This window comes from Sprattus sprattus (genome assembly GCF_963457725.1).
Source record: "Sprattus sprattus genome assembly, chromosome: 10".
Classification (NCBI taxonomy): Eukaryota; Metazoa; Chordata; class Actinopteri; order Clupeiformes; family Clupeidae; genus Sprattus; species Sprattus sprattus.
Genome location: NC_137908.1, coordinates 17,243,907 through 17,267,528, shown reverse-complemented (window position 1 = coordinate 17,267,528; position 23,622 = coordinate 17,243,907). Strand labels below are relative to the sequence as shown.

General features: G+C 40.4%; 2 protein-coding genes across 2 annotated transcripts; one reads left to right on the top strand and one right to left on the bottom strand.

Moving 5' to 3' along the window:
- The first annotated feature begins 15,617 nt into the window (after positions 1-15,617).
- tcta (T cell leukemia translocation altered) lies at positions 15,618-17,729 on the top strand. Its single transcript, XM_080846394.1, has 3 exons — positions 15,618-15,943; positions 16,385-16,439; positions 16,643-17,729. Exons 1-3 carry the CDS (start codon positions 15,733-15,735, stop codon positions 16,683-16,685), a joined length of 309 nt encoding a protein of 102 aa, XP_080702520.1. The 5' UTR covers positions 15,618-15,732; the 3' UTR covers positions 16,686-17,729.
- Positions 17,730-17,823: 94 nt separating this feature from the next.
- glyctk (glycerate kinase) lies at positions 17,824-22,594 on the bottom strand. Its single transcript, XM_080846395.1, has 5 exons — positions 22,465-22,594; positions 21,330-21,726; positions 20,990-21,141; positions 19,340-19,515; positions 17,824-19,038 (listed from the first exon to the last, which is right to left on the bottom strand). The coding sequence occupies exons 2-5, from the start codon at positions 21,674-21,676 to the stop codon at positions 18,118-18,120; spliced, it is 1,596 nt and encodes a 531-aa protein (XP_080702521.1). The 5' UTR covers positions 21,677-21,726; positions 22,465-22,594; the 3' UTR covers positions 17,824-18,117.
- Positions 22,595-23,622: the final 1,028 nt, after the last annotated feature.

Below are 23,622 nucleotides of genomic sequence, written 5' to 3'. Positions count from 1 at the left end.
AAAATAGCAACTTGCAATTGCAGGAAATTCTTGAATTTGCGTGAATGTGTGAAAATGCAAGATCGCAAACTCTTTGAGGAAAAGATTAGATTAGATTCAACTTCATTGTCATTGCACAGAGTACAAGAACAGAGGCAACGAAATGCAGTTAACATCTAACCAGAAGTGCAAAAAGCAGAAGAGTGCAGAGTATGTGCATATGTATAGTGGTAATATAAAAATAGATAAATGATATATACAGTATGATATAAGATATAAGTGGTATGAAAGGTAATAATGCCAGCTCTAATGTACTTATCTATCATAAAAAGAATCAAAAGGCATTTTAAGGGTAAGTGGATATGAGATATGAAAATGTATAAATGTTTACTGCTTGAAGTCTTTTTATCACAGGTGTGTCAGAGTAGGAAATAGTTATTATCATACCACGTAAAATGCTGGCACCTGTTGGTTTTCTGACAGACACTCATATAGGCAGACAAATCCAGTTGCTGAACTATACAGCTTCAGGCATGATAATGTTATTTTTTAGAGGAGCCTCCAGCGAGATTTTGGTTCCCCTCTCTTCAACTGACAAGGGCAGGTGGCCTGCTTCTGCAGCCAACCTAGGCTTGTATCTTGAGGTGTATTTAGCTGTAAAGAATAGAATGTTGTCATTTTATGAAGCATTGGAGAAAAAAAAGTATGATTGACATTCACCAAGACAATATACATTTTTAAAATTTGTATAGATGCTTGTATCACTCACCAGACCAAGCCGTCCTTGATTTATTCCTCCAAGCACAGATAGCCAACAGCATGAGCAAACATGTAAGGCCGATAAATATTGACCCAAATATAAATACATCCTGACTAGTGGTGAGGCCTTTTATACCACACTTTGCATTGTGAGTTCTGTTGCCAGGAAATACCTCATCCAAACCCATGCTGTGACACCTGATCACCACATGTGAAAAGTGGACAAGATTGTGGTTAATGACATAGAGGCACCCGGAAATTTAGAGTAGCATATTGACATTCAGATTCAAATTGACATGAGGCAGCTCAAATAATGCAATGCTGCATTTGCTTACTTTATGAAGGGTTTGCAAGTGCCATTCACAGTGTCAGAGTATGTACTATTTGTACACGTCTGGCAAGAATATAAGAAGTTGTAATTTCCTGTAAAATAATAATAAAAAATGCATTAGTTTTGACTTTGGAGTTGTTAAAAGAAAGATACTGTAATTGCTTTGGTACGTGATACAGGATTGGTACTGGATAGTACATTGAAATGTGTGGTTTGAAATAAATTGGGGCTGTCAAGCGTTAAAAAACAATCTAATGCATTTCATGGTGTGTGATTGATTAATCTATTTTAGTTATAATCCTCTCAAACACAACTTGCAGCATCCATCTTCACCCAACCAGGAAGGACATCATAAGCGGCCCAAAATTCTCTCCAGCTGATCTTCTAAGTCTCGACATCATGCAAGTTCATCCATTGCCCCTGCTTTGTTTGGGAAGCCACTGCTGCTTGTTTAGTTTCCTCTTCTTGCTCGCGAACAAGGCTAGATACCATCTGACTCCTCTCCAGCAGTGTACCCTTACCCCATGCTTTCCAACTGGCACCTAGCCCAAACCCTGATCTTCCATCCGGTAACTGACCAATGATACCGATGCTGTAATGTGCCTTGTGCATGTTGAATCTCTTCTTGTGGATTCCACTTCCCGGTTTTTTTATCGTTGTGGTAGTGTGACTACTGGATCCTTAGACTTAGACAAAGTCATCCCCTAGCTGGTCTTGGCACATTTGCACTCATCCACCGAGCTGGTCATTAGTTACTCCGAATTGCCAGTTGCCTTATACGTGACTCTCAAGTTTCTCTATCTCCGAAATAGCATCTTCATACACAGTCAAAGACCACCTTACACATGGCAAAAGCCTAAACTGCAAGCACCACAATGTTAGGTCTTATCAGTAGCACTGATACAATTAATGTTTTATGCTCTGAAACCTGACCTTTGTCACTCATTGTGGAATTCTACCACCTGTGTAAACACTTCACAGGTATTTCTATAATAGAAGGAATCACCTTACCTTCAATATAAAACCTCTCTTCCACCAGTTTTCCCTCACTGACAGATAACCTATTTGGTAGAAGTTTAATTTTTTCCCTTGCCCATTTTAGATTGCATTCAAGTATACAACTAACGGGCTACATGGAGTAGTTTTTGTCATTGTCGTCATCATGTCATCCATGTCCACCAACAACCCATTTCGATGCTTGTATAATTACCTCCATTGCCATGGTGAAAGCCAACAGTGAAATGGCACATCCAGCCATGATAACAATCTTCAAGTGAAGCCAGGATGTGGTTCAGTTACTTGTGTTTAAATACCACACTGAGGCCTCTGCCTTTTTTCATTGCTGCCTGAATCTTATGCTAAATCATGCTATTATGTTCCAAATATCCAGAAAAAATGGGATTCCTGCTTATAGGATTAAGCTGACTTTAAATTACGCTGTGATGGACTATGCAGGCCTTGGGCTTACCTTAAAAAGAACATAATATAGTGTATAGACAGTCTGCTAGGTCATAGCCACAGAAAGGCTGCAGTGTATAGAGCTTCACCTAGACTTTGCCTAAAATGAATCAGATTTACTTACTTAACACATGTTTAAATTGTCAATTGTCATTATTTTGTCAGATGTCTGATCATAAAGTAACAGCATCATTCACCAGCATCTGGTCCAACATACTGTAAATGTAGGGTGTATAAATTATAACTATTCAATTCCAATAAACTCAAAACAAAGACACACTTGCCTGCTTTCTCTTGTTTGGACATAGATTAAACACTCAGTCCCCTGTATTTTTATGTGTGTACTTCATGGCAAAAGCCTTTTTTTATTACAAGTGTATTAATTATTTTTATTACAAGGGTTGAGGCCTCACCTCTCTTTATGAGTTGTGTTCCTTTCCCACAGTGTGGGAGCTTCACGCACGTCTCACAGTCTAGGCTGGTGCAATCAAAGCCAGGTCGGCAAGCGCATTCTCCGTTAGAGGTTGACGTGCATTTTTTTGTGACCTCTGTGCAATGGAAGAGTGCATGCATCAGCTCTCAATTTTCAGCATGGGTCCCCATGTCAGCCAAATAGTTAATGAATGCATTCAAAAATACTTTGTATAACAAATTGTAACCCCCACTTTATCTGTGTTAAAGTTTGATAACAGTAGCTGATAGACATGTTTATCCTTGAGACAGTCTTCTCTGAGACTAAGGAAAATGTCTTGTGGAGGTAGGCAAGGTCCACTTTGATTGAAAAGTTTCAGAAAGCCAGTTTGTGAGCCATGAGATACATACCATGTTCACAAGTTCGACACTTATGGCAGTAGCCAAATTCTAAGAAATGGTTTGGCGGACGACAGGGCTGACACTCTCCCGTGTTACTTACAGCATGCTGACCTGTGAAAAGAAGGACAATGCCATAGTTTGAGTTTTTCCTAGCACAATTGTTACAGTAGACTACCTCCCAAGTGGAACCTGTACATTATACATGATGACTTTTAAGGGTTAAAATACTATATCATGCAGTCATAAACCCTTAAAAATATATATGGTGACAGTAAATGCTTTCGTAAAAAGAAATCACAAGTGTCATGTTTTACCTTCTGGGCATTTCACAGACAGTCCTCCAATACAATCAAGTATCAAAGTCCACACAAATATCCAGATACACAGAGTAAGTTTGACCTGTAATTTGGCACAGTCCATTTTATCTCACTGCGCACAATTGAGTTCAGTCTAGAACTTCGTTACTGCTCCTCCTGCCTGTTTTGGTTTTAAAGCATGTTCCATTATGACGTTGCATGTGGTCAGCATCATACTCACTTCCTCACACACTCGCAGACACACACAAACACAGACACACACACATGCCCACTTGCATCAGCAGCACTGAGAGAGATAGCGGTTCCTGACCTCACAGATTATTTGTTTCTAAAATACAGGAAAAAGCAAAGTGCACAACAAAGTATACACTGTTAGATACACTTATGGTATATGAAGATCTGACTCTGTAGGGTATACTACCAATATGAGAATTCATTAAAAAAAAAGTAAACACCAAATTTTACAGTTTACAAATACTAGTTATGCCATCTTGCACGAACATACACACATGATATATAAATATAATATAATATTGTAATCGAGGTACTAGTGGTACAGTATTTAGTGGCTGACCGTGGTTCAATTACCAGTCATTGCAGGATGCCCTTGAAAGTCGTTTTGTATAAAAGTGTCTGCTGGACCTTGCTAGCCTTAGACAGGGCAGGTTGTTGACCTTGGACATCTGGAAAAACTACAAATCTCTGTTTGACAGGGATGACTCCAATAAGGTTACAGCCTATGTTGAATCCTTTCATAAATAACATTGGCAGGGATTATTATGTCGAAAACCAGCGACACAACTTTCCAAAAACAGTTTACACGTGACATACAAGTATGTCCAAAGTTACATGATGCAATACCAATACCAATTTAACTATGCTCCCTAGGTGCAATGACTTATATACTGATTTTATCATGACTTTAATTTACCAGAATATATGTAGCCTAATCATTATCTCATCAGTGTCACATTTGTGATTAAGCTTTTAGTCTCAGACCAATGGTTATAGGTTGTCTTCTTTTAAAGTTTAATTTACAGAAAAGACTTTATCATTTCACGTTGACATTTGAGTTTGGCAGTGTCATTGACAGAACTGAAACTGAATCAGTAGGGGTCCTATACGTCTTCTGACAGACCACAGTTTTGTGACGTGTTTCAGTGTTTCACGTCAGATTGTTTGCAGGAGTGGTTCTTCCCACATGGCACGGGGGTGTTGACTGATGACATTTATCTCACCATTGTGACGAGTCTGTGGTCTCAACTTGACAAAAATGACGCTAACTATATGGGGGATTTGGTGAAGGACCGGCATCTTGTGCATTAAAGGTTTTGTGCTGTAAAATAATGGATTTCCCTCTGCATGGTTACCGCTGTTGGGGTTTTTGAGGGCGTTTATTTTAGATTAACTTGACATACTTGATCTATTGTTGATGCATGTGAGTAGCATGTGCGTCATCTCAGCTCAGTTTTTGCTAGAAAAGAGGAATTGAAATATCAATCCAGTCTTTTGAACTAGCAGAGAGCAGTGGGATGTTTTTGACAGGAGGGGATGCATTTTCACAATAAGTTGCGTAGGGTGTAAGAAAATGGTCTTATTCACAAGGTTAACTCAGCGGGAAAATGCAAATGGATGGTTAAGGTAGAAAAGTTTTGGCTGATTGTTTGATTTTGCGGTTGTATCTTTTTAGCTGTGTGATTTCAGCCTCTGTGGGCTGCTTTGGAGATCAAGCTGCTAGCTGCTTGAGTCATATTCAATATAATTTGATTAATTTCAGCATTCATTCGCAAAACCATTTTTAGATTCCAGACCCTAGTGATTGTAGTGTAGTGATTGTAGTGTGAATGGGTTGGTCAGGCCAGCATGTGCGTATAGGTGGTCATATCCCTGACTGGTTTGTAAGCCTCCCTGCTTGCACACGCCTTTTCAGTTATGTAGTTTCAGTTCCTATAGCATTTCAACTGGTTTTGTCCCAGGGACCACCATTCTGACTAGAAAATAATCTGAGGCCCACTGATGTGTTTTGATTCCCATTTTTTTTTTTTACAGTGCCGTACCCTTCTTTCATGTTTGTAACCGCCACCGCCACGCCCCCTCCCCCGCACACATATTCCGCCTATAGCACTTGTCAGTTTCTTCGCTGAATATGGGTCTACATCAGTATTTTTGCCAATGCGACTTGGCTATTCAGACTATTTAGATTGACATAAATATGTCTATGGGCCCAGGTATATTTATAAAAATAAAAAAAAAAGTGAATGTTGAACTGATCAACATAGGCTCATGTCGCAGACCCCCTGCAATGCTGTGGCGGACCACCAGGGGGCCGTGGACCTCTAGTTGAAAATCCCTGTTCTATAGGATTGAGGTCAGAGCTTTGATGATAGCCACTCCAATACATTGACTTTGTTGTCCACAACTTTGAAAGTATGCTTGGGGTAATTGTCAATTTGAATACCCATTTGCGCCCAAGCTGACCTTAAGCAGCTTAAATATTTGAACTTGGATCTAATTTGAAGTGACAATGCTGTTTTCTTAATTAAGGTAGGTAGTTTTAAGAACATCCTCACAGTCAAGAGAAGGGTATGTAGACGTATTCATGGGTTCCAAAGATAATAATAATAATAATAATTCATTTTATTTTTAAAGCACTTTTCATTCAAAGGAATCTCACCACACTCCGAAAAGCCTGCCACCATATTTGTGCCCGATTTGGGTGCTACTGCTTAAGTTAACCAGTGTGTTGTATTGTTCGCATTTTCCTGTCAAAGGGAGCTAAAAAATAAAACCGTTCAGAAACCTCCGTTTGCCTTTTGGCTCCACCATTACAAAGAGTGCTATGGACTCGCTTTAGCATCAGGAGAAAGCTGATTCGGAGGTGACATTAAGTCACTCGTACTGCCTCATCATTCCCTTTTTCTGCACTACCTGACCCGATTACGAGGGTTCTACTGTCCCTCTTATACTAATATTGAATATATATATCTGTAATTTCGATCTTAGTTTATTTAGCAAAGGATTTATAGCATTTATGTTTTCATTATAAAAGACATGAGGGGAGGATGCATTCAAATAATGTATATTAACCTAAATAAGAACTGTTTCTTTATTGCATTGTGTAGTATAACCCACTCATGTTATTATCCATTATAAATGGCCATTCGGTATATGGCCTAATGCTGAGAAACATGTATGTGTGTGTATATATATATAAATATATATATATATATATATGTGCGCTTAAGCTCGGTGACTTCACATGGTACCCATGAATCTGTTGTGCCCACTAGCCGCCCAGACTGTTGACTTGTGATTCTGAGTCCAGGGTATGAATCCCCCATTAAAAAAGAATCAAGAACAGATCTCACAGGATGTCAGCAAGATTGTCATCAGTGCCAGCTGTACTGTTCTAGTTGTTTGCCAGGGCTGCTCAGCACCATACAAACTCTATAATTCCTCCATTTGGTTCATTTGCAGCCAATAAGTCATTTTGGAGTTTGAATAATAATTAATTTAGGAAAAGATAATGTATCAAGCCTTTATGACAACTGAGAACAAACAAGGTAAAGTAGCACAGATTTGCATTCACACGTCCCCAGAATGATGACTCAGTTCTGAAAGGCTTTTGGGTAAGGAAGAACTCTATGAAAGATTATGTAAACTGAGAAGAAGCTTAGATGGATTTTCAGAGTAAATGCACACACCACAACCAGGCTTCCTGTGAAACTGATGGCTTGTGCAAGCGTATGCATGTGAGGTAGGTTGTGGCGGTGTCTGAGAATTTTTTTTTTAAAAAAAATCATTTAGAGGAACACCTACAGAAATGTCACAGGGTGACGGTTTTTAAAAGCAACTTTCAGATGTAACCATTTTGTCTCAGAAAATAGATGCATGCATGCATGTAAAAAGAAACATGTTTTTTCTTTGAAGAGCAGAAAAGATTCTATGCAGCATTTTAGTTATTTGAAGAATACATGGAAATGTTCAAGCGCATACTTGAGCACACATTAAGTTCTACTAAAAATACTCTAATTAATCTAAAGTGTTTTCTGGTGAATTACATGTTGAAAATTTCACCATGACCATATTAGCAAGGAAAGTACAAGTGACTTAACATCTCAATGTGTATTAATACGGAGAAGGGCTGCATCACAGTTATTCATGCAGTGATGGCATACATGAGAAATGAACTGTGTCTTTTTTATTAAATCAATGTGGAGTATTTGAAAATTGTGTGCAAGGCATTTGAAAAACAAGCCGTTTCTCCATTAACCTTTTTTTTTTTCTCTGCCCAACCCATCACATGCATTATATTACGTGGCTGAGAGCTTAATGTTCTGCCAAGAGTGATGAGTTCAGCATTGGCCTGTAGAGGGAGACAATGTGTGGCATTTGAAGAACATACTGTATAACACAAGATTAGCCCAGTAATGAGTGAGACATCTTTAACAAATGTTGCTCATTTAGTCGTGTACAGTTGTACTGAATTACCACTACTATTACTGTGTTGTTTTTTTGTCTAAATTACAAACTGATTAATTGGTAGTTTTGTTTTCATTTTGTATACATTTTTAATTGAAGTTGACAATGTTGCAGCAAAAACAGCTGTTTACAGAAATCCAATAAATCATCTGACACAGGGCACTAGAGTACAGATCTCTCCAAAATAAAGGTAAAAAGCAAGAAGAACAACTTTAGAAGCAACCTTTTTAAATGCCTGAAATGCAGAGACAGCAATAGATACTACAGAATTGTCTCTCCAGTGAAAGAAACTTAGACACCCCGTCCATAGGGGAAATAGTGAGACAGAATGTACATGACAAAGTCAACAACAGAGTCTCTATTCCGATGCAGTTCTTTCTGTTTGGTCACAGTTCTTGTTCTCAGGTGTCGACATGGTTTCGCAGAACAGCAAGGTAGGAGAGAGAGAGTGCCGCCATGGTTGTTTCCTGAGGGAGGGGAAACTCCCCGTTATTAACCGAGAGTTGAGAATCTCTCTCTGCTTTTTGTCTCTCTCTCTCTCTGTCTCTCTCTATCTCTCTCTGCTACCTAAATGCTGCACCCACATTGAGTGGGGCCCAGCGAAGGCAGTGTTCTTTGTTTAGAGAACATGTTGTACCAAACTGCCTGACCTCATGTGTAGTGGCGTTCCACTGCACACACACAATGTGTTGTCATATGTGGAGTTAGTAACATGAAGGTTTTTCCCTATAGGCATTTACTAGAATTCACATTTACATAAATAGGTTGGGATTGACAAATAACAAAATGGATAGACCACAATTTAGTCATAAACATGAAGGAACGCTGACAAAATTCGACTATTACATATTTTAAGTGATAAGGCTCATCACAAGAGAGCCATACATCACTTCAATCATTTAAAAAAAATAGGATTTGAGTATTTATGAAAAATACTCAAGATTATACAAGCACAGGTAGGTAAAGTTAACTAATAACAACCTGTAATAAATCTCAGAAATGTGTTAAAAGCCCATGTGCTGGTATTCTTCCAGAAAATTGTTTTTAAAGTGATTATTGCATTTAAGTGTACAGTAAAAAAAACTGACTTAATCAAAAATGCAGTAGCAGATGCTATAGATCTACAGATCTTACGCTTCCCTAGATCATTGTGATCCCACATTGTGATCCCACTCTACGGACAATGTAATCTACATTGAAATTAATTAAATTATCAAAAGGATGCATGTCTAAAGTATACAAAACAGGTCACGCCCTCTGTAGTAGTTTGTTTGGTTTTCTGTCACTGTTTTGTTTCACAGGGGGACCACGGAGATAACACCACTCTTGTGGTCTCAGTTTCTACAGAGTGTTTTTGCTCACCAATTTCATTCATAACACCAATCCAAACAGAGTATGCAGCAGACAGTCAAGAACCAAATCACTCTCCTTATTTAGACATCATACATCATACATCATAAGGGCCAATGTGCTTCCATGATGCCTACACATCCTCAAATGTCTGCGATGAGTCGGTGGAGCTGACCAAGGAGGAGCTGCTCTTATACCCGCTCTCCTCCACCGGCTTCCTGCACACAGTGTCTGAAATGACCAGGGAGACGAGAGTGACGTGAGACATAGGGATAGAAAGAGGAAGGCCCCAGACACTCAATGACCTTTAGAGACCGCAAGACCAATGGAACATTGTTTGATGTATTCATCTGCATGGCTAAACCTCTCCCCATTTTCAAATGTATAGTAATATTTTGACAGTTGAGTTTCCAGTAAAGGATGCTTGCAGCCTCGTGGGCAGCAGTGAAGTGAAGGGTAACACAAGCAAAACATGGCAAAAGATGGAACAGAAGAACCATGCAACTGAACAGCACATACTCCTCAAGCATGCACTATACTCATACCTGCTCGGACGATCTGTTTCTTAAATCGGTTGAGACACAGACCAGCAGCCAACTTGACAATCAATGTAAAACAGAGGATCAGGAGGAAAAACGAAGTGATGAGGAGTGCAACCATCCCTGCAAATAAAGATTTTTTTTTTTTTGAATCCATGTTGCATAAGTGGGAATTGCAAATGCACTGGCAACAGAGAAGCAGTTCAAGTTACCATTATAATAGTGTGAAGCCGGTGCTGGGGTAGCTTTTGACTGGGTGGTGACCCAAGAAGGAGGAGTAGAAGAGTTGACTATGTGAATGAGCAATCGATTTATTGAAGCAGCTGTTGCCAAGGTGATGGCCGAGGTAGTCTTCTTCAGTGTGGGACTTGAGGATGAGGCAGTGACCGGAGGTGTCCGCCCCGAACTCACTTCTGTGGCAGTGTAACAAGTGACATCATAGGTAGCACTGCCTGGGACCTTAACACCATTCAGCCCACAACTGATGGGAAAGTGATGGGAAAAGCCGTATCAGATGACTGTTTGGTCTTCCAAAATGAAATAGAATAACAGATAGAAAGAAAACCTACTCTTTCTGTTTTTGACAGGTTGACTTTGCATCAGCTACATTGTTGAAGAAGCCATCTTCACATTTCACACATTTCCCTGTAATAAATAATAGGACATTTGTATATTACATTTGGAAAAGTTGTGACCAGGTGCTCAACGGTAAAGGGAGAATGTTTGACAAAATTCACAAAAATGTAAGTGCAATGTTTCCAACCTTCAGGTCAAAACATACAAAAAACACAGAGTGTGGAGATTCATCTATCCCAGATGAAACATCTATCTCTCACCTGTAGAATCAACCCCCGAGCCTTTGACACAATTACATGCAGTTCGATGACCACGGCGAGGAGTAAATCCTTCACGGCAGATGCATACAACATTACTTTCCTTTGTGCAAGGAGACGTTTCTGTGGTTCCTGAGATCACACATAAAAGGAAAGTAAAAAGATTGTGTGAGGAGGACAAAAAGAAGAAGAGCGTGGAATGGCAGAGATTGCAGTGAACGTCGAATGCTTTCTGAAGAAATGACAAGGATAAGTTGGGTATACCGTAAAACCCACAACTGCTCTACCATTATTCAAAATATGATCATCATCAAATTTAATACTAAAAACTTGGCATTTCGAGTACAATGGCTAAATTAGATAAAAATAAAATGCAATGCTAACACACTGACAAATAATGAGTGATTTACAGATATTTGCAAAGATTACGGATAGTGGACTTACCTTCTCCACATTGATCACAAATTTTACAGAGTGATGATGAACTAAAATTAGGATTGTATTCACCGTCTGGACAGGGCTCACATCCAGATTTAGAGTTTTTGTAACCTGGAATAACAATAATTAACATTTAGCATTTCATTTTTGTAACAGTTCAATAGTTTATAATATATGTTCTGTAGAAAAGTATACGATTATATCAAGATTAATATATGTTAAAGACACAGAAAGAAACAATACGCTTTGGGAAGCTTGGGACACATCTTAGGAGAAAATGTAAATTGAAACACTACTGATACTTCACCTGGACCACAATCGGATGTAACGCGCTGTGTACTCATCACAAGTAGCCAGGAGAGCGCATGGATCAAGTGGAGACCCCTACAGAGCATCATTGCAGCGAACACTGAATCCAAGTCCACAAGACAACAGACCCTGGGGAGACCGGAGCGGAAGGCGTACCTGCCGTGATGCCGCGGTGACACTATTTCAGTTACATGCCTTCTATGACCTCTTTCCCCACCCACACCATTGAAGTGGAAAATATGATCTGGTTATAGCGGGTTTCTATGATATATTGTTTCACAGAAAATGTCAGACGGTATCACTTTATTGATCTATACCACGGCATAGAATGGAAATACAGACTAGTGTGGCCTTATCATTCACACCCTTTGTGTTAAAAAAAACAACAACAATACCATAGGGATACCATAGCTATTTATAAAATGTTTGCAAAACTGTAAAATTATGGAATTAAATAAATTAAGTAGATGAATCAATTATATTACCTGACATGCATTAATACATGTGCATGTGTCACATTTACAACACCTTTACATTTGTGTAGAAAATGTGCAACAAAACAACTAAAATAGGGCATCTTGCAGAACCCCTTCCTTAGTGGTGTGCCAGAGATTTCCTGTATTCTCACAAATCTTGCTGCTTAATCATGACTTCAAAGGTACTACTGATCTACAGTAAATAAGAAGAGGCAGCTGGTCTGAATGTGAGGTGCTACTGTTCAGTGACATTCAGTTACGTTTTAAAGTTAAGTTAAGCTTTAAAGTTCAAAATACTTTATTTGTCATTGTCACAAAAAAAACGAGACAGACGACGCTCAGACAATCAGCTTAAACCTTAAGCTTTTATTTTTGGGAACATATCCTCTTTTTGAATGTATAATATGTATGCATGATTCTTTACTGTCAGAATTGAGGTTTAGTGTCACTGCATAGTCTGGGAAGTCCCGCCCCACTTCTTCCGGCCAAATTGATTTTGCCTCTGCACTGGGTCTGGCCAACTTTGGATAGCCGTTCATTTCAAGATTTCCAGAATCCTTGGAGCCAATCACAAACTGGCTTTTGGCTACCTGGCGCGCCATTGACGGATTTAAACTTACCACGGCTACGTTACAAAATCTACTGCAAGCAGAGTTTTTAAACATTGGACATGGTGGCCGTCGAAGCACCGCAAAACTTCGATAAGGCAAGTTTTCTTTGAAAACAGAACAGAAACTTGCCCTGGAACAATTCATACAGAAAAAAATATGTGTTTGCTTTATTACCGATCGTTGTATCGTTGTATAGTATCGTTGGTCTGATTGGTTAAAGGCGTGTCCAATTACGTGAGTGAAGTGGATCGCTGATGAGTAGTTTGCCAGACTAACTGAGCAAATGAAATGCAGTGAAGGGGCAGGGAATTCCCAGACAAGTCACTGCAGACAATCAGAAGAATACTAAACAAGGTTAGACTTTTGCTCAGACACTTTTCTGCAGTCCACCCTTGACAAAAAGCCCATAATTTGGACAGACCTGTGCTATATTCATAGTTTAAGTAAGTAAACTAAAATCACACAGTTAGGTCAGCTGTATGTCTGTTGGTCCCTGAGTGCTCCCCTTTATCTTAATTGGAAAACCCTCTTTCATTGATGTCCGGCAGATGCTCAGTGATTACAGCAGTCTGTTTCTTAATATGTTGAGATTATGCAGAAATGTCCATTTTAGGGCGCTTTTTTCTACTTCATGTAAATGGCCTCAAGGGTCTGAAAAAAACCTGATGGTCAAGTGAAGGATTTTCTCACCCGCTCTCTCTCTCAGTTCAATCAAGTTCAGATAGACTTGCTTTATTAACATTACCATAAGAAACGAACTGCCAAAACACACTTGGGGAACAAAACACATAGGTATCCTGGTTCTTAAGAAAACATTGAGTGGACTTGCATTTTGCCACAGGCAGTACTCCAAAACTCATGGAATAAGGCAGGAGTACCGGCCAGGTGGGAGAACCCTGCTCTGATGGCCTCCAGCTTATCATCAGAGGGAAGGTGCACTTCCTGTTTCTGAATGCTGAGAATTCCCTTTGCAATATGATGGAGGGTTCCTCTTCTAGAGCTTCAACCAAGGCATTGACAGTCTCCATCTCTAAAAACATCAAACGGCAGGAGCATTGTCATTCAACTGACAATGTGATATCAGTGTGGATAAAGGGGGAAACACTATTTAAACTGAACTTGAAGAAATATTTTGATAATAGCAGCATAACATTTCATCCTCTGAAATTCATTTTAAGACATTTATAAATAACATCTAGCATGTTTAATAAATGTGAATTACACTAGGGTGACATATTTCTTGCTGCTTTTCAGAAAGAAAATTGTCTTTCCATCCATAAACTCCTGTAAATCTTATGTTGTAATTTAGAATACATTTTGCATATTAATATTTATTTATTTCATTTTTTTACCTGGGTAACTTGTGAGAAGTTTGACATGATAATTATACTAGATCATTAAAGGAGTGTGCTCAAAGAATAATAACAGGGCACCCTAATAAAACAGCCCAGATAACAAAGTTAAGTCCCCTTAATGTAAGTTTACTTAGTGTACTTGCATGCACTCATGATTATACAGTATACTAAAAGTGTGCTATTTTCGAGTCCTCACGTACTTAGTATACTAATATGTCAGTAGTGCTAATAAAGATATACAACTTAGTGTACTTGACTCTACTATTTTGAGACACCAAATATACGTACATCTTTTTCACACTAGTTCTGTACTTTTAAAAACTGTGCTTTGTTTCAGCTTGGAGTATATTTAAATCCACTTCTTAGATAACTGTTAATACACTTATAATATATAGGATATATTTTTATAATTCAATCGGAATGTGTGGGTATGACATTCTAAATAAAGTATACATATATTGTAACTATGTATTTTCCACACATTTTCATTGAATCATAAATAAATAAATGCCCTATATATTACAAGATGATTAATAGTTATCTGAAAGGTGGATTCAAATATACTCTAAGTTGAAGCAAAGTAAAACATTTGAAAGTACAGAATTAGTGAAAAAATATGTACCTAGAGCCCTATTCTGGGAGAATTGGTATTTTTCTTCTACTGAGCTCCCCCTAAAGTTGCGGAGTGTAGCTCACTTTAACACCTCTGTCATAAATACAAGTCGTGCTGGGAGACCCCCTAATGGATAGTGTACACGTGTATTTGTTGACAAGCTGAAGGCAGAGACAACGGCAGGAAAGGAATAAAAGAATATCACAAGATTTTACACAAATATGACCGTTTTATGTGTGTATTTGTGTTATCTGTAGTTATCTATACTTAAACGGATGTGTCACTTTTTGGAAGTTAACTAGCAGTGGTGTGGTTGTATTAATTCAGGTCTAATGTACAAACCCTCTGGGTTTGAATCCGTGTCTCTGGAATTGTAGTCAAGAGACAACTAAATATCTGGCGACCTCTGGTGGTTAAAAAAAAAACAGTTCAACACGGTTTTTTTCTTCGAGAGCAGTGGTTATTGAGAGATTCCCAATAAATTGAGCTTGTTTGTCTGGAAGTGGATCGAGGCTATACTCATCCAATATGTCCCACATAAAGATACCAATTATGCCCCGTAATTAGCTTCCATACGGATATATATTCCGCAGAGCACATTACAAAGCACGCACGCATGTACAGCAGATCCACTACTACAGACTACTGTGCTGCCACTACTGTTTCTGCATTAAGTTTGCCTTTAATGAGAGTGGCAGTCAATACACAGTTTGATATCGTCGTTGAAAAGTGAAGACCAGCAAATTGACCAGTTTTAGCATGACACGTCTCCATTTATCAGCTTTCTGAAATGAAAATCAACAGGTAACGCAGCAGCAACACTGGCTGTAAAGAATCCCATTCATTTCACAAAGCTACCACCAGGGGGGGCTCGATTACTTTCCCTCTGTAATTGGCGAATCTGCTGATGATGAAAGAATCGTCCTTAACTGCGTTGTTGACAAGAGCTAGCTAACCAGCTGCCAATGCTGGCTATAGTGAAATATGTTACATTATCAGTTGTGTATGTTTGACAGCTTTTCGTTGCTAAAATATCGTATTTAAATTAGGTAAGAAAACGACTACTAGAATGGAGGACCCGTGGGATTTTGAGTTTTTATCTCGAATGGTTGAGGGCTTGGTGTCATTTCTGTCTGAATTTGTGGATGACTGGACGGCAAATGACATGAGAGTCGCTGTGTTCAAAATATTGTTTAGTTGGCTTGTTCTGAGCCTTATTGCTATCCATTTCGCTTGGAAGGTATATGGAAATACCGTCAACGACATGTATTATCGACAAGGTGAGAGTTTAAGAGCTATATTTCTAAATATGGACAACAACTTGATCTTTAACATTGGCTTAGCTGGCTAACAGAGAACTGCTAACGATAATGTCTGCCTATGTCTAAACTAACGTCAGATCTGATAAGCTAGTTAGCCAGCTACCTACCACGTTAAGATGACGTTAATAAGCTTAGTTTGCAACTTGAAGAAACAACGATCCCATTCATTGAATGCTAAACAGACGAATTAGAGTTCATGCTAGTCTTGCTCTCGATTGTCTTCCGTTTTTTTATATTGTTTGTGTGAAAATTACGTTACAAGCGACATCACTTCGTTTTTTAGACCTATGTTACGGTGTCGTAGAACGACCTAAACTCGAGTACTTCACGTAGAATTAACTTGCCTGTTAAATGATGGTGAAACGTCTCCATTTATCATCTTGTTTTTGTGCTCCCTAGGTACGGGTGGACAAAACGGAGGCACACCTGATACTGCACCTCACTTAAGTGGTTGGTAGGTGATCATGATAAATGAGTAAATGCCAGATAACTTTACATGGAACGTTCTAGTTATTTGATTATCAATCACGTTTGTTGTCAATCTCTTATCTTGTACCTGATGCCATTTAATTGCCATTGCCAGGCTGTGGGGTGACCATCTCGTTTGATGAACACTGAAGACTTAACGCTCGTCATCCTTCCTCTTTTTTCTGTTAGGGAGAGTGCATCGGGAGATGCTCTGAAGACTCATCGCGAGTAAGTGATGACCTGCAAGGCTTCTTGAACCGAAGCCCCAGAATCGGGATCTTGAGCCACTTTTCTTTGAAGAGGCTACGTGGTTTGCCTGCAGGAAGACTTTGGCAGCATTAACAGGATGCTGAGAAGTGAAAATGAAGTTGTATGTCCGTTCAAAACAAGGCTGGCAAAGTATATTGGGCTCTCTTATACTTAATTGAACATGTAGTTCCGAACATCAGTGGTTGAGAGTAAAGGCTGACCGATTCTCCAGCAGGGAAATCAGTGGACAGATTCTCCATGCCTGATCTTTCTTTGAAAACCACCTCGACAAGAATCCTATGGAAAGGGAAGTGGGTGCAGTAAACAAAAAGAAATGGAAGGAAATGCAACAGCCAATGAAACTGCCAAGTCGTGTGTATCCCTGTCATATCTGACATAGTGGCAATTAAATTGAAATGAAAGTGGCGCGTGGACTATTATACATGTATTATTTTGGCCATTGAACAACACTGCCTAAGCTATTTTAGTAAACACGAACCGACAAACTAAATGACCACTCCCTTCAACAACCTATTGTATTTAATTTTATTAGATCAGGAAGCATAGGAAGTCACAATGAGCATTCAGGTGGACGTTATGGTATGCTTGCCTTGGTGCTGTCTGCTGGAAAGACAATAAAAGCGTTCAGTCTGTCTGGAAGTGTGGGCTGGGAAATGATCTATAAAACCTGTGGAAAGTGTCCTATAAAGGGGTGCCTTTTAATATGCAGAAGCAGAATTTAGACTTTGTGGTCACATTGTGTTACAATGTTACTTCTCAGGGGTACATTGCTATAGTAGGACATGCAGTAATTCTGACCAGCTTTTCAGGACCACATAAACTAAACGGCTCTTGAAATGTGTCATTTTTTTACAAATCATATTAGTGTATTGAATTAAAACCATAAATGTATAAGGATAATTACAAAAACTAGTCAGTTTACTGACTTTGATTATTTTTACCTAAATCTAAGACCTCGTGACCATATATGGAAATATCAAATAAAATCATGGTCTACATTTTCGGATGCAAATGTGAGTGTGTCATTTTAAATTTAATCATGAAGCACATTAGCAGTTAGATCTTAAATTAGAAATGTGATTTTGGCTAAGGAATTCTAATGTAAACAAAAGCAAGTCTCAGCAGAACAGAGGACATACAAATAGTAGGTGTAGGAGTACTTTGTCAGGGGTTTGATTTTCAGGATTAATTAAAATGGCTAATCTTAATCAGAATCTCATTGAAATGTTTAATCTTAACTCAAGTTTACTGATTGAGTTTGACTGATCGACCAAATCTAGCAGTAAAAGAGCGGCCTGAAGAGTTACTCAGCTCTTCAGTGCACATGACATGATCATGGACAAGTCAAACTACACCTTCTTTTCAGCCTACAACTGTTATGTAATGTATGTGTGTCAGTGCGATTTTGTGTAGGTGGGTGGTGGGGGCAGCAGCATCACATGTACATCCATCACATTGGTGCCAGTCAGTCCTGGCGTGAGCAGTCGCTTGCCCTGCATTAGACGCGAAAAGAAGGTAAAGGAGTCGTTGTTGGCCAGGAAGCTGTCGGTCTGCAGGCCCTGCCCCTGTGCCTCCGCTGCCAGACCGCCATCTGTGACTGCACCTGCTGCCTCGGTGGGTCCATCCTGTCCATCGGTACCGCCACTGAGGAACACCGGCCCCTGGCCTCCACCAGCGCCCAGCCCTTCTCCCAGCTCCAGCCCTGTACGTAGGGCCAGCTCCTGGTTGCGGCCACCACGGCCCTTTCCTGTTAGCTGCACTGTGGGTTCTCCTCCGGCCAGGAGGCAGGTGGCACCCCAGGTCTCATCCCGGCTGTCCTCCAGGACCTTGAGCGTGCGCATGATGTCCCAGCTCTCCACACCCACCTCTGGACCCAGCTGGAGCACCTGGTCAGCCAGCTCAGGCAGCGGCACAGACTGGCCAGGAGTGACTGGGGTGCAAGCAAAGCGTGCCAGCAGGCCATAGAAGCGAGCTACGGACCGCACATCCCCACAGACTCCAGGTGAAAGCACCAACGGCCGCAGTCCCAGCTCCCGTGCGCGACGCCCTGCCCGCTCCAGCGCAATGCCATTAGAGCCAATAACTGCATTAAGGACACGGGTTTCATCAGCAGAGCCAGTGGCACCAAGCCTGGCTGTCTGGGAGCCGGCCTGCCTTAGGACCTCTGTCACGGACGCAGGGAGGGAGGAGGAGAGGCGGTATCGCTCTAGAATAGCCCACACCTGCTCAGGCCACATCTCACACTGCACCGTGGGACCACTGGCTATCAGGTCTATAGGGTCACCGATTACATCAGACAAAATCAGGGACACTAGCTGTGGAGAAAGGTTATGTTATGTAATACAAGTTGAAAACTTGACTTGGCATACAAACACAAGTTGAATGGATGTTGAAATTGAGACTGAAAAAGCACTAATCTAATATATCCCTTCAACATACTTTTAACCTGAAAATGTTCTTCAATCTTAATTATTCAATCTTTACTATTTTTAGACTCTTAAACAACAGGCACTTGCCTCTGACCCTTAAAGGAAGGGGAGGCCAATCGTGCTGAAGTGTTTGCTGTCTGGTGCTGCAGCAGTGAAAAGCTGTGTCTGTGCTATGCTGTGCTTTTACCTGTGCAGGCTGAGAACAGGCAGCGAGGCCTCCCCCCTTGAGCAGGGAGAGGGAACGTCTCACTGTGTTCAGTTCCTGGATGGTAGCTCCAGCAGCGGCCAGTTGCCGGGTCACATCCTGTTTCTCTTGTAGAGATATGGGAGGCACAGGAGCTGGCAGGAGAGCAGATCCACCACCTGCACACACAGCGTTCCAGGGTGAGCGCCCTCAATCTTATAGCCACACAAATGGTGACCTCAAAATATAACACCCTGCAAGTGTGGCAGTGTGCAAAACGTTTTGTGCTGTCCTGTGCATGTCAACAATAGGAATGGTGGTGTTAGGCTACCACTAATGGAGGAGAGCACATTAATAGGCATGGACGTCATTGTAATATTAACATTAAATGGGAGTTAATGTACGTCCTTTTATATTATTACTCATGATGACATTAATGATTTACCTAACCTTGGAATTACCTAACCATGCTGTAATATTCATATTCTACTCAACCCACGCTCAACTTACGCTTGTTACAGTAACAATTAGCTATCTTATCTCAAGAAGGTCTTGTTAAATAGCATTTAGTAAAATCGTCACGTATCAGCTACAGCTGATCTGAAGGCAGTAGGTTAGACCACCACACAACGCGAGTGTAATATCCTCAATAATCAAGCCAATCACCCGTTCTTTTTTTCCACTGAAACCAATTTTGTGGTAAAACACAGAGCAAAAACTGACGCGTCTCTATCCATCAAGCACACTTTTCTAATCAGAGGTAAAACACATGGTCTGCTTTCACAACAAACAAATGCATAATATCTTTCATCCTGGCATAGGTGGGTAGAGTGAGCAAAACCTTTACTGAAGTAAAAGTATTGTTACTTTATAAAAATATTGACTCAGGTAAAGGTAAAAGTAGGCTACCCATCAAAATAATGACTTGAGTAAAAGTAAAAATGTATCTCATAAGAGTATTAGCCTAGTGAGTACCTTCATATGATGATTAGGCATGTGTATTGTATTCAAATGCTGGGTTATGCCAATAATATAGAATTTAAAATGCTTCTTTAATTAACTCAACGTAACATAGCCATCTGCACATTCAAGTGAATCTCATTCTGAATAAACCGAATAAAAAAAGAATAAAATGCAAACATGATTATTATAATTAATATGTAAACAATAACACAAAAACAAGTCACACAAATGTTAACACCAACAACTAAAGCAAATAAAAGGCCTATACCTAGAGGCTATACAGATATTCTGTTCTTTTTTTTCAGTTGAAATTTTCAACATATAATGCACATCCTTAGATTATTTGCTTACTTCGATCTTTACAAAAAACTTTTTTTTTTAAAGAAATGTTGCCAACTTGATACTGTTTGATGATGTACTGATTAACGGTGTATTGTCACTTAAGATATTTCGGTTTAGGCCACATTTTGTCATATACTGTATATACAAAATGATAAATGGGAGGACTGTTGTGTATGGGTTGAACATAGGTGTGGAATGAAAATGATTTAGATGGATGGTGAGGTTGAGCATCCCCCAATGATCTTGCAGAGGGAAAGTGATGGGGCCCCAGACAGCCCCGGGCCAATTTAACCCCTGCCTGTACCTCTCCAGAAAATGTAATAGCTCATCTAAACATTGGAGACGTACCTGATATGAGCACCAGCAGAAGGTCACTGTCTGACAAAGAACTAGCCAGCTGCCGAATGCTCTCAGCAGCCCGCTGGGCATCTGCATCAGGCAGGTTGTGCTTGGCCCCCTCCATCACTGTGATTCGGCTCCCATTTGACAGCAGCATCTGTCTAGAGACGAGACAGGAACCTGAGGAACAGCTTCAAAACCATATCTATGAACGATCTCGTAAGTTTAGTTCAGCGCCCATATAAATGACTGCACCGAGAATATCAAAACCAATTATTCATTTGCGCTTTAAAAATGCATTTACCATTACTTCGTGGGTCACAGCTGTATAAAAATAACTAACACTCACTCTTTACCGTGCTGTTTCAGGGTCTCCTGAATGCCATACGGGACGCTAATCACCCCTCTGACCAGGTGTTCTCCCACAATTCGCTCTGCCTCTGCTGCCATGCCAAGCACAGCCTTTCCGAAACCCACAAGATGTATGTTGTGATGAAGCTTGAAGCTTTGACCGCCCACTTTCAGTTGGTTGCCACTTCGCTCCAGGCACTGCCTCACCACCCGGTCCGGCTGCACAGCCTCCACAGCGGCAGCAAAGACCTCCCGTGCTCGCTGTTCCAGTGACATGCTCCGGACAGCCAGCCGCAGAGGCTGTTGCACACTCACGCACCGAGACAAGGACAGCACCCGAGCCATTGACCAGTTAGGAGGCACTTGCAGAAGAAGGAGCTTTGCTGGTTATTACCCTTGTAAGAGAAAGAATGCGCACACTCATCACTAAATTTAAATCACAAAAGACTAGAGATACCTTTAGAAAAAAAAACATGTACTCTATTCTCATTTTCTCTCATTTTTGCTTTTCGGGGTTTACCTTTCATATAACCTCTAGGATTTGAACCAGATACAACTACATCACAATTAATATTTACACTGGGTAAAGTTAAGGTCTGAAGGTCATCCACCATACTATAAGGTCCATATACCTCTGAAATGTAATTGCCAGTCAAACTTTGAGGACAGACTTTGATTGACAGCCAACCAGTAAGTTAACTGCTAAATATATCCAAAGCTGAGACTATTTATCATACACTATAACCAAAGAATGTCATTCCACCAACTTACCTGGGCACCCTGGCTGAAAGTAAATCTGTTTCTCTCTGAAACGCTCTTTAAGTGATAACTGGCTGCAGCAGGCCCCGAAGCAGCAAATGCTGATTTGTGTGCTCTCTGAGTAATAATTGACTACTTGAAACCACAGGGCACATTAAACAGACAGAGGACACTGTCCTGCGTTCAGGATAGGCCAGGAAGAAGGTGTGTGGACTAGGCAGAGGTTAAAGAGAGCTGTTCGTTTGATCTCACTGTCTGGGCAAATGTAAGGTGGAAGTGTGGCCCTACAAAAATCTGACACTGACATACATTGATGCCAGTGAACATAATGGACAGGCAAGTGTAGATAGTATGCGCCATGACGTGTCACTCACCTTCATCGCGAAATATGTATTTACATAGTCGTGGCCAGATTGTCTCGTAAGTAACTGCAGTAGCCTACACGTTAACCAAGCTGACGAGCTGAGTGTACATTTAAAGAGCACTATTTCGACTCTGGCAACAGCCATCTACACTTGCTTCTTCAGTGCATTTGCGCTTTTGTACTGTACATCAACATTTTTGAAACGCCATTGCCCCCGTGTGGACGGGATGATAACATTTAATGGGTCCTTCAATTTAGATGGCTCTAAACTGCAAATTGATTATTATAAATAACAACGTCGGGTTTTTATAGTCGAGAGAGTATGTCACAGTGGCACAATTAAACAGTCGTAAAATAAAATGTATTATTTGCCTGTCCGTCACTTGTCCAGCGATGTAGTTTAAAGTAACGACAATAGTGCTGTGGTCCGAAATACCACACCTTCTCTCTACCTCACAGCTATATTTGCAGGGACTGACTCTCCTTACCCCTCTTCGGTGTCAGCCTCTCTATGATTAACATTTCCACATTTATAAAGCAATCGTCAGTGCGTTGAGTGCGTCAAGGGCATGTTTAGTTCAATCCTCGCTTCATGGCCCATCTTTTTTTGTCTTCAGAGAGTTGATATTCATTGTCATACAAGTTCCGATGGAATGATTGGCTCATAAGAGATGGGAATCCTTGCAGTCAGGTATGGTACAAGACAGACAGATAGATAGACTGATAGATAAATGGATGGATGGATTGGGAGGGGAGGCGTATCCTCTCTGGCTTACGATAAATACTGCACATAGTTATCATTCTGCAAAACACTCCTCATTGTCACACCATAAAAGGGACGCTGGTATAAAAGACTTACTTGGCCCTGAGAGTGTGCTGTGGCCAGAGGAACCGCACACTTCATAATCTGCACTGGCCATATGTTAAATAGGTCTTATTGGGACTATGGAGATGTGGGCTCTTTTTCTGCTCTAACTTGGCTTTTTTTATCCGCATACTTCACTGTCTGAGGTATTTTCAAGTGGATTATTAAAAAATAAATATGATGGCCAACGAGGATTCACTAGGAGACTTCAACTGTGTAAGTAGCTCTTCACCTGGAACTAGGGATGTCTTCATTGAGCAGCATTTCTGGGGGGGGGGGGGGGGGTACATTCACAGAATTAAG

What these genes read in the sequence shown, in the direction of transcription:
- tcta (XM_080846394.1), top strand. Translation starts at nt 15,733, where the DNA reads ATGGAGGACCCGTGGGATTTTGAGTTTTTATCTCGAATGGTTGAGGGC. An exon ending in CGACATGTATTATCGACAAG is followed by an intron (nt 15,944 to 16,384) that starts GTGAGAGTTTAA and finishes TGTGCTCCCTAG; the next exon opens with GTACGGGTGGACAAAACGGA. An exon ending in GCACCTCACTTAAGTGGTTG is followed by an intron (nt 16,440 to 16,642) that starts GTAGGTGATCAT and finishes TTTTTCTGTTAG; the next exon opens with GGAGAGTGCATCGGGAGATG.
- glyctk (XM_080846395.1), bottom strand. Translation starts at nt 21,676, where the DNA reads ATGGCTCGGGTGCTGTCCTTGTCTCGGTGCGTGAGTGTGCAACAGCCT. An exon ending in CTGAAACAGCACGGTAAAGA is followed by an intron (nt 21,142 to 21,329) that starts GTGAGTGTTAGT and finishes TCTCGTCTCTAG; the next exon opens with ACAGATGCTGCTGTCAAATG. An exon ending in TCTGCTGGTGCTCATATCAG is followed by an intron (nt 19,516 to 20,989) that starts GTACGTCTCCAA and finishes CTGTGTGTGCAG; the next exon opens with GTGGTGGATCTGCTCTCCTG.